Source organism: Papilio xuthus, unplaced genomic scaffold (assembly GCF_000836235.2).
Source record: "Papilio xuthus unplaced genomic scaffold, Pxut_1.1 DF826923.1, whole genome shotgun sequence".
Classification (NCBI taxonomy): Eukaryota; Metazoa; Arthropoda; class Insecta; order Lepidoptera; family Papilionidae; genus Papilio; species Papilio xuthus.
In genome coordinates this window covers 694,097-711,264 of record NW_013531726.1, presented here as the reverse complement: position 1 = coordinate 711,264, position 17,168 = coordinate 694,097, and the positions used below count along the sequence as shown (strand labels likewise).

Here is a 17,168-nt window from a genome sequence, read left to right as displayed (position 1 = left end):
AGTGTGACGTCACAAATTATACAAAAAAATGACGACAAAGCGCAACGTTGCGATATTTATCAAATTAATATAAATTAAATGTGACTCCTTGTCACACACCGTCGACCCCTTCCAACCTAGACGTGTGACGTAATTTATAGACCCAAAGAAATTTTATTCATAACAAGTTTAGAATAGAAATAGTAGGTTTTTTAATATATAAAAAGATGCAAAAACAGCATTGGCAGTACAAACAGTATCTGCCTATAATACATTAAGCTACAGTAGAAAATATTTAACGAGTTTCATCTTATAAGGTAAATTATTTATAAGAAATTGAAACCACCGCTCACAGAAGTCATCTTTTAAAAGATCTCATAAGAGTGGGACACAAATATTTATGTTCATCAGATGGATTGCACATGTCACTGGCCGACAATGTTTATTGTTGAACGCTATGTCAATTTAGTTTCCATAATTATATCAATAGATGGCAGAACATATTACTAGATCACGATATAGATTTACTTTGTATGTTTATCGACTTCCCGACCGCATTTCAATAAAGTTGACTCGCACCAAGATATAACCAGTGTTTCATTGTGACTACTCGATACTTCTCCAGTGAGAGGGAGACCTTTTTGAGACTGCTTTACATTTATTGTCTATGGATTTATTTTGGATTTGTTTCATGTTCTATATTTAAATTGATGACATAAACACGTCTGTTATTAATAATATAATTACAGCCTTTTGAAAGTAAAATGTTTTTCTATTAAATTTAAATATTCATGATGCAATTTTCTATCTAAATAAATCTGAACTTTCCAATGATTTTAATATTAATACATTCTTAAATGGCAACCCTATAATTTTTATATAACCTATAAAATATTTGAGTGCCATCTCATCTAGAATGTGTTGTGCAAAATTAGCGAAATAAATTTAATATTTCTATCATTCCTATATATTCCTCTGATAGTAATTATGTAATTCTCATAGATCTCTCACAAATATACTTCTAATAACATAATTTTTAAATCTAAAAAAATAATTTGACGTCTAAACGGGTCATTTTGTAAATGTCAACATTGACAATTTTGTGCTCCTGATTACTCATCTATAGACACTCTATAAACAGATAGGCAATTGTTTGGAAATCAAATAGTATTTAGTAGTTCTGTCAGATTTGAGCGCGAAATTAAGAATTGTTTTTTTTTATACCAAAATATAACATTTGTATTGAGACGAATTAATTAAAACAATAGATTGAGTTATTTTTGGCCTTTTTTTTGTTTTGGAAACATTAGAAAAAAGCGTTTTAGGGACTAACAGCTTTCCCTTCGTTCCGATTTAAACGCACTTGTTGATGTTATGTGATAATTAATTCTATCTATATTTAGTTTTAGTGGTATTATTAGCGCGAATCCACAATACCGTTACAACCGCGGTAGCGCCATTTTGATTATCAACTCCAAAATGGCGAATATCCAATAGGAACAAAATGCTACGATTTATAGAGAGTCCATTTATAGAGGTAAATGCCTATATGTCGTAAATCTTTGATTGTGTTACTATGTTACTGTGTCTTTATTTCTTTATCAATGATTAAAAAGACAAAAATAGTCTTAAATATTTCGACTAAACACTGAGATAAAAGCGTTGGCAGTAATCAGAAGGCATTTGTGCATATCAAAGGCAATGATTATAAAATGTATAAAGTACATAAAACTTAAGCTGAAACTTATTAATACTTAATTGCATACATTTAAATTCAAGCTTTAGTCACAGCTTTGTAAATATAGTTACTTTGTAGTTTTATCTGACATTTGTTGCTTGCAAACTTTGACTAACGACATGTCAAACATTTGTTTTGACAGTTCATAATTGTCAAGTTTTGTGGTAGGAGTAAACGCAGTTCAAACTTTGACCATGACATATACATACTGAGAATGGCCCAGATTTAAATTATTTATTAATCTATGTATTATACAACTGATATTTCAATACTGCTGAAAACAGCTTTGAATAACCAAATAGATTTACTTTTTTTATAAAATTTCTTTATCTTCTGTGCAAGAAAATGTTAGTAAATATTACATACCATGCCATTAATCAAATATTTTTTGTACAACACGGATTTTACTTCCTTATTATTAGTCAGGTTGCAAAATCTAAATCTTAGTCTTAGCAAGTCTGAGTAATAGTAAACCAGAGACAATTTACTTTAGACAGGGCATTTGAGTCATTCGCTTGACATATTGTCATTTCGACATTAAAATTCGACAGACAGTTTTCGTCAATATATTTAAAATTCGAACTGTTTTATTTACAATTGCTGTTGATATAGCATATGATTATAACATTTGGGCAATTCGGCCAAGTGTTTGTCTACTTAAACTTTAAAGAACAAATACTTAGCAACAATTACACTTGATATGGCATTTATAACTTTATGGTATAAAATATTACCATGTGCCGATGAAAATACAACAATTTTTAAAATTTTTACCACATCAATAACAATATTTCACAACTGGTATCGAGTATTGCCATAATATGGTTATTTTATAAAACGTCATATTCAAATAGCTGTGTTACCACATAGAATAAAGTTCGCAAACCAACAGCAGTTATTTAACAATAAACTGTGGAACTTGATAGAGAATTTGAATTAATTCGTAAAACTTATTTACAACAGTTCACATTTAATGGGGCGCCGTGAACCCCCCTTGTTCCCTCTCCTATACTTTTTGCCGCGGCTTTCCTTATCTTTGCGGATTTCTCGGACTAGGGTGTAGAATGCATCATCAACCCCCATACGTGTCTTGGCTGATGTCTCTACGAAAGGGACACCATAACTCCGCGCTACCTGAAAACCACAAACATTCACTTCACAATTGTTGTTCTTAATTATCATGTCAGTATTTCTATAATAACATGTTTTCTTTTCCCACAACTTTACACATCTACACAATATTATAAATGGGAAAATTTGAATGTATGGATATTTGTTAGAAGGTATCTCCAAAACAGTTCAATGGGTCTCGATGAAATTTGTCACAGATGTAAAAGAAGAAAACATAGGCAACTAATTAAGTTTTTTTTAATACTGCAAAGATGGTGTCGCAGGCAACAGCTATTATAATGATATAAATATTAAACAGCAAAGCGATCACTGCCCATAGACATCTACAATAATTTAGTGGTTAAAAAAACAGAGGATGTGCAGAAAAGACATCTACCCTTTCACGCTACCCTCATTTATGACAAGGATAAAGTATGTGCTACAATAGTTGTAACTATCATATAGAGTAATGAGTAATCTAGATGTGTCATATGTATTTTTTACATAACAATAACATACTATGATGATTAATTTATTGTAATTGTAAGTATTGCTACATTGTATTATGATTGTTACATAAAAATAAAACTAGGAAGTTTATTTATAAATAAACTAGCTGTCGCTTGCCACTCCGTCCACAGGGTTATTAAAAAAAACTTAATAGTCTATGGTATCTCCGGAATTACTTAATGGATCTTTATAAAATTTGGTACAGATGTAGAAATTAAGTTAGAGCAAAAGCTAGTGAATTAATAACATTGACAATTGAATATTACATTACACATCTAGGATTATAAATTATAAGCCGTCGTCCACCTGCGCAGAATTAAAAAAAAAGAAAAAAGTCTCCTATGTGTTCTTCCAGGACTATGTTTTACATCTATGCTAAATTTCATCAAGATTCAAGACCGTTTTGCTATTCAGAGGATCCCTTTAAACAAACATCCATCCATCCATCTAAACATTCTCATTTATAATATTTGTAAGATTAATATTGAATAACTAGTTGGTGTTTCATTATTTAGTGTAGCATAGCATTGGCCAACAATAGGGACTCTTAAGCTGACATAGTTTAGTGTAACTTGACTTGTATACAGGATGTTTTAGATTCTGTAAACATTCTTTTGTTGACATTACTTTTTGTTACAACAGCTGGCTCTGTTTACATTAAAGTTTTTTATGTTTTTGAAATAAAACTACATAAGTCGTATATCAATAATTTAAGAGCAAAAAAAAAAAAGAAAAATTTGTAAACAAAGATTGAATTTACATTACAAACTGTTAAAATTTGATATGGCTGGCTAGTCCAGTGGAAAGAATTCAATCTTGGATGGGTTTTGGCAATTAAATCTGGTGTGGGTTCAGAGACATTTGAAGTATAATATTAATTTACTTTAAATTAAATTCAAAAATTATTGACTTTTTGGTAATTCATTCTTTTTTGTAAATTTATTCTCATCTATATGTGTTCATAAATGATAATCTTACTAATATTATAAATGAGAATGTTTGGATGGATGGATAGTTGTTTTAAGGTATCTCAAGAATGACTGTATGGATCTTCCTGAATTTTGGCATAGATGTAGAACATTGTCTGGAAGAACACATACGCTACTAATTAAGTTTTATTTATTACCGACTTAACCCGAACAGTGTTGTGGGTAACAAATAGTATGTATAATATTTTTAAAACCATCATTTATACCATGTTTGCATTTCATTGTCAAAATGCATAAATTATAGTGTTTTCTGTATAATATAATAAAGTTTTTTCTTGCAAGGTTTTAACATAAACCTAACTGGCTGACACAAATTTGATATAGCATATAGATTCCATAAAAAAACATCTGCGGACAATGTATAGTATATTTCTTATGCAATTATGCACAAAGAATCTAAATGATGAATGTATATTGCATAGGATTTAGAAAAATGGAATGAAATATAATAATTGGATCATATTTAGGCTGGCTTTGTCAAAATAGTAATGTCACTTTTTGAAAACAATGAATAGTTATTTATAGTTATAATGTTTGATACCACAGCTGTGATAAGGGAGGACATGTTGGTAAACAAAGCTTACCTCCCGCGCCTGTGTCATGTCCACCGCCCACGCCTGTAGGTCGCACTTGTTGCCCACTAGCACCATGGGCACTTCTTCCGCGTCCTTCACTCGCTTGATCTGCTCTCGGTATGACCCAATGTCCTCGAAACTCTTAGCACTGTTCACTGCAAACACCAGCAGGAAACCTTCTCCCGTCCTCATGTACTGGTCCCGCATCGCCGAGTACTCCTCTTGACCCGCAGTGTCCAAGATGTCAAGGAGACATGTCTCCCCGTCTATCACCACTTGCTTTCTATATGAATCCTCGATTGTTGGATCGTATTCGTCAACGAAATGGTTTTGTATTAATTGTATAGTCAATGCAGATTTACCCACGCCACCGGCCCCTACCACCACTAACTTGTACTCCGTCATCTTATAACGAGATAGAAGGAATATTTTTTCGTATATCTAATGTCACTTGCACTACCAAACGACGCCCCACTGAGACGCGCCACACCTCTGATATTACTCACATCGGCATGGCTGTCACGGCCTGTTATGTATGTTATTGCACTCACTGTACCCGTAAATCGGCTAATTAATGTATTATTAGAGGCAAATGCAATAAATAACAATGAGGCAGTTCACTCACCCTTTTTTTACCACAGATTAAACAGATCTAACTTACACGTGACACTACAGTTCAACAGATTGCGAAATCATGTAAATGACATGACAAATTGTAAATTTTTGACCAACAAATTATTAACATTATTTAAAAGACAATGAAAATACACAATAAATAAAACTAAAAATCATATTAATGTCCAATTTTGGATACAATTTTTTCTATAACTGGCGCCAAATAGAAGAAAAAGGACACTTAACAAAAAATAAGTGTATGTCAAAGCAAAACTATAACAAGGGCAATCATAAAAATTATAAATCTTTCATTGGAAGATTTAGTGTGCTTGAAAACTTTTTAATACGCTAATTTGAATATTTAATAACAATTTCGAAAATGTCCAACGAAAAGGAAAAACCGGTAGAGGAGGAGGAGGCGGAAGCGGAAGCTTTAGAAGAGGCGGGAATTTTAGAAGCTGATGTCGGAGCCCATTTGTTAGTTGAATTTTTCTAGTTGTAATCAGAATACTAATTTAATATTTTAGTATGTAATTTGTGTTTTAATTAGCGATCAACAATTGGCGTCCATTGATCCTCGTCTCTCGATACAAATGGATCCTTTGGCGCATCATCATCTTCGACCTGAAATGATGTTTATCCGCGAGGAGTTGCGTCAGGCCAAAATGCAGACCTTAGCGGTAAGTATGTAACAGCTGATAAATGGATGCATTCTGAAATTATACTCTTCTAGATTTCGTCTAGAGTAGAAATATCTAACTGAATATAGGGCCACTGTTGTTTCTTAATTTTTATGAATAATTCCAGGTTCGTCGAGCTGCTCTGAAGAAACTTTTGGTGAAAGATTTTCTACAAGAAGACTGTGAACTGAGGAATATTGGCCTCTCTTATGCTTCCCCAGATGTTTAATTCGTGATGTTATTTTTTCTTTCAAAAATATAATAAAATGGTCTACTTTTTTTACACTTTCATAGTATTATTTAGATAACTTATTAGTGGCGCCCTCACCAGTGCTAAAGTTTCATCAAAATCTGTTCAATAGTATAAAAACAGATAGAGGAAAAACATAAAAACAAATTAAACGGAGTAATTACGGGTAAGTAAACTTACGAGTTAATCTCTGTTAAGGCTAGATCTAAGTTAAGATGTCAGATATTAGACTTCGATCCCATTAGAAGCCGGTAGTGGGAGATTTTTTTTAGACTTTGCACCTTCCACCTTATCTCTGACATCGGACATTATTATTGCAAAAAATATGACTCAGGATAATTTACTTAGGTAATATCCTTGTTAGTTTCTATTTAAATGCAATATTGAGAAATGATGTGTTTAACATATTTTTCGATAAAATAACTAATAGCTACCCAACGCGTAATTTTTCCATTACATCAAACACATTAAAAAATTATAGGTACAATTGTAATGTAAATTTCCTTTTGTTTCTTAAATTTGTCCTTACTAAAATAATATTATACGAAAATAAAAATCCGCAGATTGTTATCAAAAGTTAAGAAAATTGTGCGCGTGAGAATATCACAGGTTAAGGAAAAAAAACAAAAAGAAAAATAAAGTTTTGCGCAAAGTTAAATCATATTTTCAAAAGCAAGATTCCCAAAGAGAAGTCCTTGGAGAATTACAACAATGTTGGATGTATGGATGCACTGAAATATAGTCATAGGATTTGAATCCGTACCACTAATTAAATGGATAAATATTTTTTTTATTTTAAAATTATTTCTGCCTTGTTTGCTTTTGACTGCGCAGAATTAAAAAAAGAGTAAAATATATCTCATGTGGTACTCGAGACTATGTATATCTATGCCAAATTTCATGATGTGTTTAATCGTTGCCGATTTATCGAGTAAATATGTGAATTGAACGTATCCTATGGGCACTAAACATATTTCTATGATTAAAAGTAGCTTGTGTTCTTGAGAAACTGTGTTTTGTATCTATACCAAATTTCATCGAGATCAAACATCCATCCAAACATTTGCATTTATTATCTTAGTATGATTACAGATTTCAATACAAAAAATTGGTATTTGCCTCATTATTATAAGAACAAAAATTGTTTAGTAGTTAAATAGAAAATTATCGTCAAATAATTTACACTTTGCTCAAGTTTCTTGTCAACTCTGAATGGTCAATTGAAAATCTGTATAGAGTTGACAAGAATGGTTAGAAACTGATATCTTCATAGTTAAAATGCAATAATATTATATTTTTATGCAAGAGTTACACTGATTTGCATCAGAGGTTCGTCATCATTATTTTTTGTAGGAACTGGTTTTGCGGGCGACTAAATAAGTGTACGATTTTGATAATCATAAATAATAAGTTATTATTGTAATCTAGTGAAGATACTACACTGTTTGCTATCTACGTTAAGGTTTTAGCGAAAATATTTGCCAATCTATAGTGTGATATCTAGTCTATTTTTTATCGTCTTAATTAATTAGGACACTTAAATCCTTATGGGGTTCTTATTTATATACAAGTATTTTACTATTGGTAGTATTTTTTGTTTGATAATATTAGAAGACTCGACAATTTTAGGCACTTCGTACACAAGGTAACATAAATCTTTTAAAACCGACGATTTTAGTCGCTCGGAGACAGGTCATACATAGAGATGGGTATACAAAGCGCGTTGACATTTCTATCTGTCATCGCCAAAAAGTTCCTCGCTAAGTTTGTCAAGGTCATGAGAGAAGTCGCTCCAATTTTCAAGATGGCGGAGCTAATATTTTACATACTCTTTGGTACTGACCAAATAGACAAGCGTCGACTATTCAAATTTGTGTAACGCGCGAAATGCGATTTTCGCGACGCAATCATATAATGTTTCGATGATTTCCGTTGCGTGTGCAAAGGGCCTTATAGTTCGTTGTCAGTGCGAATGAGTCACAAACAACAATATGGAAAGATGAAGTGTTGTGTATATAGGCGATGTTTATCTTGTTTCACAGTCATTCTCCACGACTGAACGTAACTGGTTGTTTGTGGCTAGCAAAATAATTAATATTTTTTACCTTTTAAAATTACTTTTATGTTTGTTATTAACAGAGAACAGGTTGTTAGGATATAACAAGGTTAGTATGATTGTTTTTTATTATATATTAAAATATCAAAGTTTATTAATGTCGTGTGTTTTGTTTTTTTTTTGGGTTTATGGATGAATATGTACGTATGTAATATACACGGTTTTTTAGTTGGCATGTCAAGCAGAATAGCAATCTTGTTCCCGATGTGCCATGTCAAATACTGATTACTGTAGCCTTAATGTTTTCACTAATGTTGGCTAGTCCCTCAAACTATAGCGAAAACGCGGGCCAAGTTCAATGTACAATATATTGAATTTATTTAACTGACTAACCTTTAACCTTTTAATCTATAACAAACTATGTACACATTTCAACAAAACTCCTACACTATACAACTGCAACACATTTTAATTCACCACAGTTTATAAATTACTATCTGTTGCCCGCGACTTCGTCCGCGCGGGGTTTGAAGAAACTTAATTAGTAGTTATGTGTTCTTCCAGACTTTGTTCTACATCTGTATGAAGTATCGTCAAGAACCGTTGAGCCGTTCCGGAGATACCTTCTAAAATCTTATCTTTCGCATTTATAATATTAGTAAGATTTGGAGCATATGTTAGTTCTTAGTTAACAATTTGACCATTGCAATATATCGGATCAGTTTATACACTTTCAAAATTGACATTAAAGGCCTAAAGACCTAAGGAAAATCTTCGTAAGATATCCTGATTTTTGGGGGAAAGACAGAGTTATGTGAGATTCCTACTCACTAAAATCCCCTCGGTGGGCAATGCGACAACGAGGGTCCGGGAGGGATATCTCCAATGTGCCGTGACCCTCAGCACAGAGCTTCTGAACGACTCCAGAAGACCTTGTGCCTTCACAAATATTGTGCAATATGGAACGACGCAATGTTGCCTTCTACCCTGTAGAAATAAAAGGCGTAGCTATATTTGTAAATTTGCAACATATTGTTACGAGTATGTTCAGAATAGATACAATGTTATCGTAATTATGCGCGATAAATTACTTAACAAGATTATCAGTTTAACTATCAATAATAATAACTTTAATAATAGATTAATAGGTATCTTATTATTATTATTATGTTATCTATTGATATTATGAATCATCATCAGCGTACTATATGTCCCCACTAAGGACTCAGAGCCTTCCCTAAGTTAGGGGTGAGGCTATAGTCAACCACACTGGCCCAGTGCGGGTTGACTACACACATATCTTTGAATTTCTTCTCAGATATGTGTAGGTTGCATCACGATGTCTTCACCGTAAGAACGTCGGAATTGAAAAACATTTTGGTACGCGGCGGGATTCGAACTCAGGACCTGCAGATTGCAAGTCATGTGCTTAACCCCTTAAGCGACGCTCTCTTGTTATGAATACTTATATGTATTGTGGTCCACTGGTTGTTGCCCGCAATTTCGTGGGCGTGGAATCTTACTAATATAAATGCGAATGTCTAATGGATGTATGTTTGTTAGAAGGTATCTCGCTGATTTCGCTGAAATTTAGCATAGATGTAGAACAACCTGGAAGAACACAGGCTATTGTTGTTTTTTTAATCCTTCCGGACGGAGTTATGTTGGGCGATATATTACGACGATTGTTATCTCTTACTGTTTGATTTTCGACGCAATAAAGTACTAAATAAAGGTGGGATTCAAAGAAATCTTTCATGACATGACATGCCAATATAACTTTTTCATATGAAAATTAACTTGAGAGTGCATCAAATTTGGTTAACAAGGTGACAATGGAGATGTGGGTAGACGATGGGTAAAAATAAACTTGATGAGTATAACCAAAGGTCACCGAAATCAGTAAAGTTTTCATTGAGTCTCACAATTGTTTTATTTTTTATTTTTTTTAGACTTTATTCAAAGTAAAATATGTTGTGGCTGATAGGAGCCGTCGTGATATTGTTTGTGTTATGGAAATACTACGACGAAGACAATCCTATAGACAGTCTCCCCGGTCCGAAGAGATGGCCGATTGTTGGGTGTGCTTTTGGATTACTAGGGATACCTTACGGTAAGCATTCATCTGTTTGTTGTTATCTGTTTTATTTCCTAACAACTTATCCTTCAAGAGTATTTGCTAAATGATCGGGAACGGATCTGCAGATCCTATTGTCTTACGAATAAGAATTAAAATTAGTCGACTTCTTGTCCCTTAACCTATTAAAAACTCTTAATCCCTGACTACTGTTTGGCGAAGGCAATTTTGGTCCTCTCGAAAAATGAGAAGAGGAAGTGGGCTTGCAGTTGGAGACGCATAGAAAGAAATATTCTTCTTTCTGTGCATCTTCTCTTCCGTCGAATTAACTTAAAAAATAACTTTAGATAAGTCACGTGATTGTCGCGCGTCAGTTCGAGACAATTGAAGTTCGCTATGGAATCGCTTCGAAGAAAATTGACTTTGTCTAGCCTTCCCAGGTCAGCTTTTTCTTGTTTGTCACCTTATTAAAACAGGCTCATTGTTGCATATTCCAGATGAACTCTTCAATAGGATGCTGAGTTTTCCTAAGATGTACGGATACAGATATGTTTTGAAGATATTCAATCGGCGCATTCTGCATGTTTACAATGTCGAAGACATTGAGGTTACTTAATTTTTTTTTTTAAATATTAGCAGATTTTTTGTAAATTTACTAATATTTCTTTTACCATTCCAACTAAGCTCTATGCTTGTGCTAGAATATGGTTTACGACAATAGTCGAATGGCGGGATTCGAACCCCCGACCTCGTGGTCGGAAATCCCCTTCATTAACCATTAGGCTATTGACGCTTAATTAAAATAAATTTTGAAAATAATAGACATAGTTTAGAATATGGGTTGCTAAAATATTGGTAACCAGCTGTAAGTCGTGCTTAGTTAGCACAGAATTAAAAACCTTCCTGTGAAATTCGGTCTAGCCGTTCCTAAGATAACCCGGAGCAAATATGAACTTGCGGACAGACAGATAGACAAAAATTAAAAAAATACACTATTTATTGATTCTCCAACGTTATTATTATTAATAGGTTACTGTTTTAACAATATTTATGTTACATTTGAAGTTTCTCCATGTATGTTTTACAGATAATTTTGGCACACTCAAGAAACATAACAAAGAACAGACCCTACGACTTTCTGGAGCCATGGCTCGGAGCTGGTCTTCTAATCAGTACAGGTGAGTGGTTTATATTAGTCTAGCATATTTTTTACTATGACGATTGAGTACCAATTTTAACATTGTTTTTTTTTTAATTAAAAAAATATGTTAGAATACAAAGTATTGCAATTTCAATGAGAAAACTTTATTTATTTATTTTTTTATACTTTTGTTTGGCGTGTGATTAATATATTAAAACAATTAAATTACTGTTCACACATTACTATGGCTTGACGAGACAAAAATCTAAAGCCCACTACACACCTTCAAGTTGAACTGCACAGTTTTAACTGTACAGTTAAAACTAAACTAAACTGTACACATCTCAGTTTTCATCATCAGCTTATATGTCCCCACCGAGGGGATCGATGCCTACCTTAAGTGGGTTGATTAGGCCATAGTCAAGCATGCTGGCCTAATGCGGGTTGGTTGACTTCACACATATCTTTGAATTTCTTCTCATATAAGTGCAAAATCACGATGTTTTCCTTCACCGTATGAACATCGGATAAATGTACATATGTATGTAAATCGAAAAACACATGTACATGGCGGGATTCGAAGCCAGGACTTGCAGATTGCAAGTTAAGTGTTTAACCCCTGAGCCACCGACGCTCATCGTAGCGAACATAAAATTTTGTCTATTTTGTTTTGACAGTTTTATGTTGCGCGTTCTCTTTATATCCTTTGTCATTTAAGGACGCATCTGTATTTTTACAAATCAATGGATAGCAGTTCGTTATTTCTGTGAAATCAAGTGATCATCTGATCCTTTGTCATCTTACTACTGTAAAAATGTCATTCATCTTTTTTGGAGCGTCACAGAACAGACAGCTTTATTGATTTTATAAATTAACTTGTAATTTCTTTTTCTAGGTAGTAAATGGCATCGACGTAGAAAAATTTTAACACCGACTTTCCATTTTAATATTTTAAGGAACTTTAGTAAGGTTTTTGAAGAAAAAAGTCGCAATTTGGTTCGCAAATTGAAGAATTTGCCGGATAAAAATGTGGATGTACTTTCTGTTATCGGAGATTTTACACTCAACACGATTTGCGGTTAGTTTACCGTATTTTAATCGAAATTCTTAACCATAGACAAACTACAATCTTATATATAAAATTCTCGTGTCACAATTTTCGTTTCCATACTCCTCCGAAACGTCTTGACCGATTCTCATGAAATTTTCTGAGCATATTGAGTAGCTCTGAGAATCGGCCAACATGTATTTTTAATCCCGCGCGTACGGAGTCGCGGGTGTCAGCTAGTTTACACTAAAACAAGTGGCTATAGACGCAGAACACTGTGTGGAAGAACACAGAGTCTTATCAACAAGTTTTTTTTAAAATTTCTACTCGGACGAAGACTATCTATCTTGACTACCATGTCTTGAACTTCTCGTGAAGTTGAAGACTCAATAAGTCAAAGTTTCTTGTATTTCCCTCGACATTCGAGATATCGAGATTCTATTGTAACTAGCTCCTGCCTGCGACTCCGTCCGCGCCGAATTAAAAACAACTACATTAGTACCCTTCCAGACTATGTTCTACGTCTATGTCAAATTTCAGCATGATCCGTTAAGCTGTTCTTCGTTAAGATTATGTTTTGTCGTTCCTAATATTTATACCTTTAGTTGGAATAAAGGCTGTTAAATTATATTGATTTCTTTTAGTATGTTATTTTCGTTAAGAGGACTTCCTTGAAAACTTGTTTAAAAATTCTACAGTAGAATTTTTTATAACTTATTAGCACAATTGTGTGAAACTTTGCCGATATCCTTGTGATCTTTATTGTTTTAAATAAATTAAAGTATTGAATGTGGTCAGTCTTATATTTCTAATATTATAAATGCGAATGTTTGGATGTATAGATGTTTGTTAGAAGGTATGTCAAAGGGTCAACGGATCTTGATGAAATTTAACACAGATGTAGAACATAGTCTGGAAGAATACATAGGCTACTAATTAAGTTCTTTTTAATTCCGCGTAGACGAAGTCGCGAGCGATAGCTAGTTAACTTTTATTTTAAACTTCCATTGAATTCTGACACAAAAGTATAGTTTAAAGAGTTTGTTGGAATTATTTAAATTTACAATCTATACAAAAATTAATCTATGACTGTTCTATTGTTTATGATAAAAGATTGTTTATGGTCTAGGGTAAAAACGCCCGACCCCCTGAAATTTTGATCATTCTCACTTCTGACTTTGCTCTGAGCAGTGCTAGGGATCGGACATATACCTCCATAGTGTTTATTATAAAAAGGATATATTATATACAAGTTTATTTAAATCCTTAAACGTTGTTTTTACTTTTTACCATAACTTCCTATAGAGTAACAGAGTATTCAAAAGAATTTCAACCTTCGCTACCTTTGTTTAAGGTTCAAATTGAATCAATGTTTTTTTTGTTACAGAAACAGCAATGGGAACTCAACTCGATTGCGATAAATCAACATCGGCTATTAAATATAAAGATACAATAAAAAACATAGGAATACAAGTGATAAAGAGATTAACGAAAGTTTGGTTGCATCCTGATATCATATTCTATCAAACAACATTAGGCAAAGAATTCAATCGTGACCTTGTTATAGCACATTCTTTTGCAGATAATGTTATAGATGATAGAAAAATGAAGAGAACAGATCAAGAAGATGGTGCATTATTAGAGAATTTTGATGATAAAACTAAAGAAAGTTCTAAAAGAAGATTGGCGTTGTTAGATTTGCTTATTGAAGCGGAAAATAATGGAGAAATTGATGTTGAAGGCATAAGAGAAGAAGTTAATACATTCATGTTTGAGGTTATTTAAATATTTATTGATTAATCTTCTATCATGTAAACTAATATTATAAAGAGGAACAGTTTGTTTGTTTGTATGTTTGTTTGTCTAAAAGCGCTAATCTCAGGAACTACTGGTCCGATTTGAAATTTTTTTTTTGTTGAATTGTCCATTTATAGAAAAAGGCTTTAAGCTATAACATTACGCTGCAAATAGTTTTTTTTAATTCCGCGCGAACGGAGTCGTGGGCGACGGCTAGTAACTAATAATCCTCTCTTTTACCTGGGCAGCATCAGGTTCTCCTGATTGATTCCTCGTTCCCCAAAAACGTCACCTTCACGTAATTTATCCATATCTTTCTATATAGGTATTTATATTTCGTATAATAGCTGTCGCCCGCGACTTCGTCCGTGCAGAATTAAAAAAAGGGTCTTGACAGACGGACGGATAACAAACTGATCCTATAAGTGTTCCGTTTGTTTCTTTTAGAGATATGGAACCCTAAAAAAAACTTAATTAGTATTCTATTTGATTCTTCTAAGCTATGTTCTACATCTGTGCCTTTCAGCAAGATCTTTGCAGCCGTTCTGGAGATGTTCTTGTAACTAACTTCCATCCATACAGTAATTTTCATCCAATGTATGAATAGAACAATGAATGATTACTTTGCAGGGTCATGACACCACCGCTATGGCACTGTCTTTCGGTCTGATGCTGTTGGCGGATCATGAGGATGTTCAGGTTAGTTATATTTCATACTAGCTGTCGCCCGCGACTCCGACCGCGTGGATATATAAAAAAACTTAATTAGTGTAGCCCAATTCTTTCAATGTTCTATATGTATGCCAAATTTAATCTAGATCCATTTAGCCGTTCTAGAGATATTTTCAAACACCCATCCATCCCCATCACATCCATCTAAAGTTTCGCATTTATAATATTAGTATATAAATAAAAAGCAGCTCTTCAAGGCATAAATTCGAAAAAAAATGAATAAATAGTATCCTATGTCCGTCTCCTGGCTCTAAGCAACCTCCTCACCAATTTTCAGGCATATCGGTAAAGCCGTTCTTGAGTTATAAATAGTGTAACTAACACGACTTTCTTTTATATATATAGATTTTACAAGATTTTTAACAATTTTAGCAAAAATACGATTAATATTTCCTTTGATTTTGAAGTATTCTATTTGTTTTTTTTTATTTATTAAATACAGGATAGAATTTACGAAGAATGCAAATTAATATTCGGGGATTCAGATCGCACTCCGAGCTGGACCGATCTGACCGAGATGAAATATCTGGAGGCGACAATAAAAGAGATTCTGCGGCTCTACCCCAGCGTGCCCTTCATAGGACGACAGATCACTGAAGATTTTATGCTAGGTGAGTTATACTGATCTAGACAGACTGAACTTAAAAGCAGGAAAACAAGATTTAGGTGATGTCTTACCAGTGTCAATGAAGAGAATTTCTTTTACAAGATAGACCAACCAGTCTATATATGTTACCCGCGATTCCGTCCCCGCGGAATTAAAAAAAAACTTAATAAGTAGCCTATGTGTTCTTCCAGACTATGTTCTACATCCATGCCAAACTTCATCAAGATCCGTTAAGTTGTTCCGGAGATATCTTCAGACATCTAAACATTCGCATTTATAATATAAGTAGTAGACCAATAATTGTCTACCTTCAGAAATGGACATTTTATGGCTGATTATGTTTTTCATCGTTACTTCCTCAGATGATGTGCTGGTGAAGAAAGATGTGGAGGTGCTGGTCCATATCTACGATCTGCACCGACGCGCCGACATCTATCCAGACCCCGAGGTATTCCAGCCGCAGCGTTTCCTCAACGGTGAAGTTCGCCATCCATACGCCTTTATACCGTTCAGTGCTGGACCCAGGAATTGCATAGGTATTTATCAGAGCTGAATTATTACAAAATATATGTAAATAATTGCTTTTAAAAGATTAAAAAATCAGTTTAATTATTCTACTATTCAACGAGATAAAGTTTTTCTTAGAACTAATTAACTAGCCTCCTATGTCTCCGACAGTTGCACTGTAAAATTGTATAGTTGTATTCAAATATATTACCCCTTACTACGAATATGACTTACTACCCCTTCTAATATGTCATCCTTGATTTAGTGTAGGCCCCGAGCCCCCTATAGGGGACGTATATTGAGCTGATGATGGCCTAAGACCATAGACGCTGCGTAGTGTCCTTAAAGTGCTTTTAGATACAGCAGTTGCATGGCTTATTGCCAGAAAACGCAGTCTGAGAAGCTTAAAAAAGCGTCGTCATCCTGTAATCTAGGCCAAGGTCATGAGAGAGAGGCAGGAACTATTGATATAGCGTTATTCGAAGTTGTTTTTATACCTATTAAAAAAAATCTCTATGGAGGCCACAGCTGTCTCCCCTCCCCTACCGATGCTCATGGCCCCAACTCCTGATCTTCTTGTATAGTAGTAGTGTAGGCCATGGGTAGTAAAGTTGTTATTTGATGTGAACTTACTTAGGTCAGAAGTTTGCGATGCAAGAGATGAAATGTGCGCTTAGCGAGATCTGCCGTCACTTTAAGCTGCGGGCGGCGGAGCGCGGCGCTCGACCAAGACTCAAGGCAGATATTGTGCTGAGAC

General features: G+C 33.9%; 3 protein-coding genes across 3 annotated transcripts; 2 read left to right on the top strand and 1 right to left on the bottom strand.

Annotated features, from left to right (window-relative positions):
• Positions 1-727: 727 nt before the first annotated feature.
• Ras85D (ras-like protein 1) lies at positions 728-5,565 on the bottom strand. Its single transcript, XM_013318524.1, has 2 exons — positions 4,911-5,565; positions 728-2,851 (listed from the first exon to the last, which is right to left on the bottom strand). Exons 1-2 carry the CDS (start codon positions 5,304-5,306, stop codon positions 2,672-2,674), a joined length of 576 nt encoding a protein of 191 aa, XP_013173978.1. The 5' UTR covers positions 5,307-5,565; the 3' UTR covers positions 728-2,671.
• Positions 5,566-5,763: 198 nt separating this feature from the next.
• On the top strand, positions 5,764-6,481 carry LOC106122518 (uncharacterized). The gene is made up of 3 exons (XM_013318525.1): positions 5,764-5,993; positions 6,067-6,196; positions 6,324-6,481. The coding sequence occupies exons 1-3, from the start codon at positions 5,896-5,898 to the stop codon at positions 6,423-6,425; spliced, it is 330 nt and encodes a 109-aa protein (XP_013173979.1). The 5' UTR covers positions 5,764-5,895; the 3' UTR covers positions 6,426-6,481.
• Positions 6,482-8,282: 1,801 nt separating this feature from the next.
• Positions 8,283-17,164, top strand: LOC106122310 (Cytochrome P450 313a3; the record flags this gene model as incomplete). Its single annotated transcript, XM_013318249.1, has 10 exons — positions 8,283-8,611; positions 10,455-10,615; positions 11,077-11,186; positions 11,667-11,757; positions 12,616-12,798; positions 14,156-14,544; positions 15,196-15,264; positions 15,740-15,908; positions 16,267-16,440; positions 17,049-17,164. Coding segments are annotated over exons 2-10 (1,443 nt in total), but the record flags the coding sequence as incomplete, so codon positions are not given.
• Between the last annotated feature and the right edge of the window lie 4 nt (positions 17,165-17,168).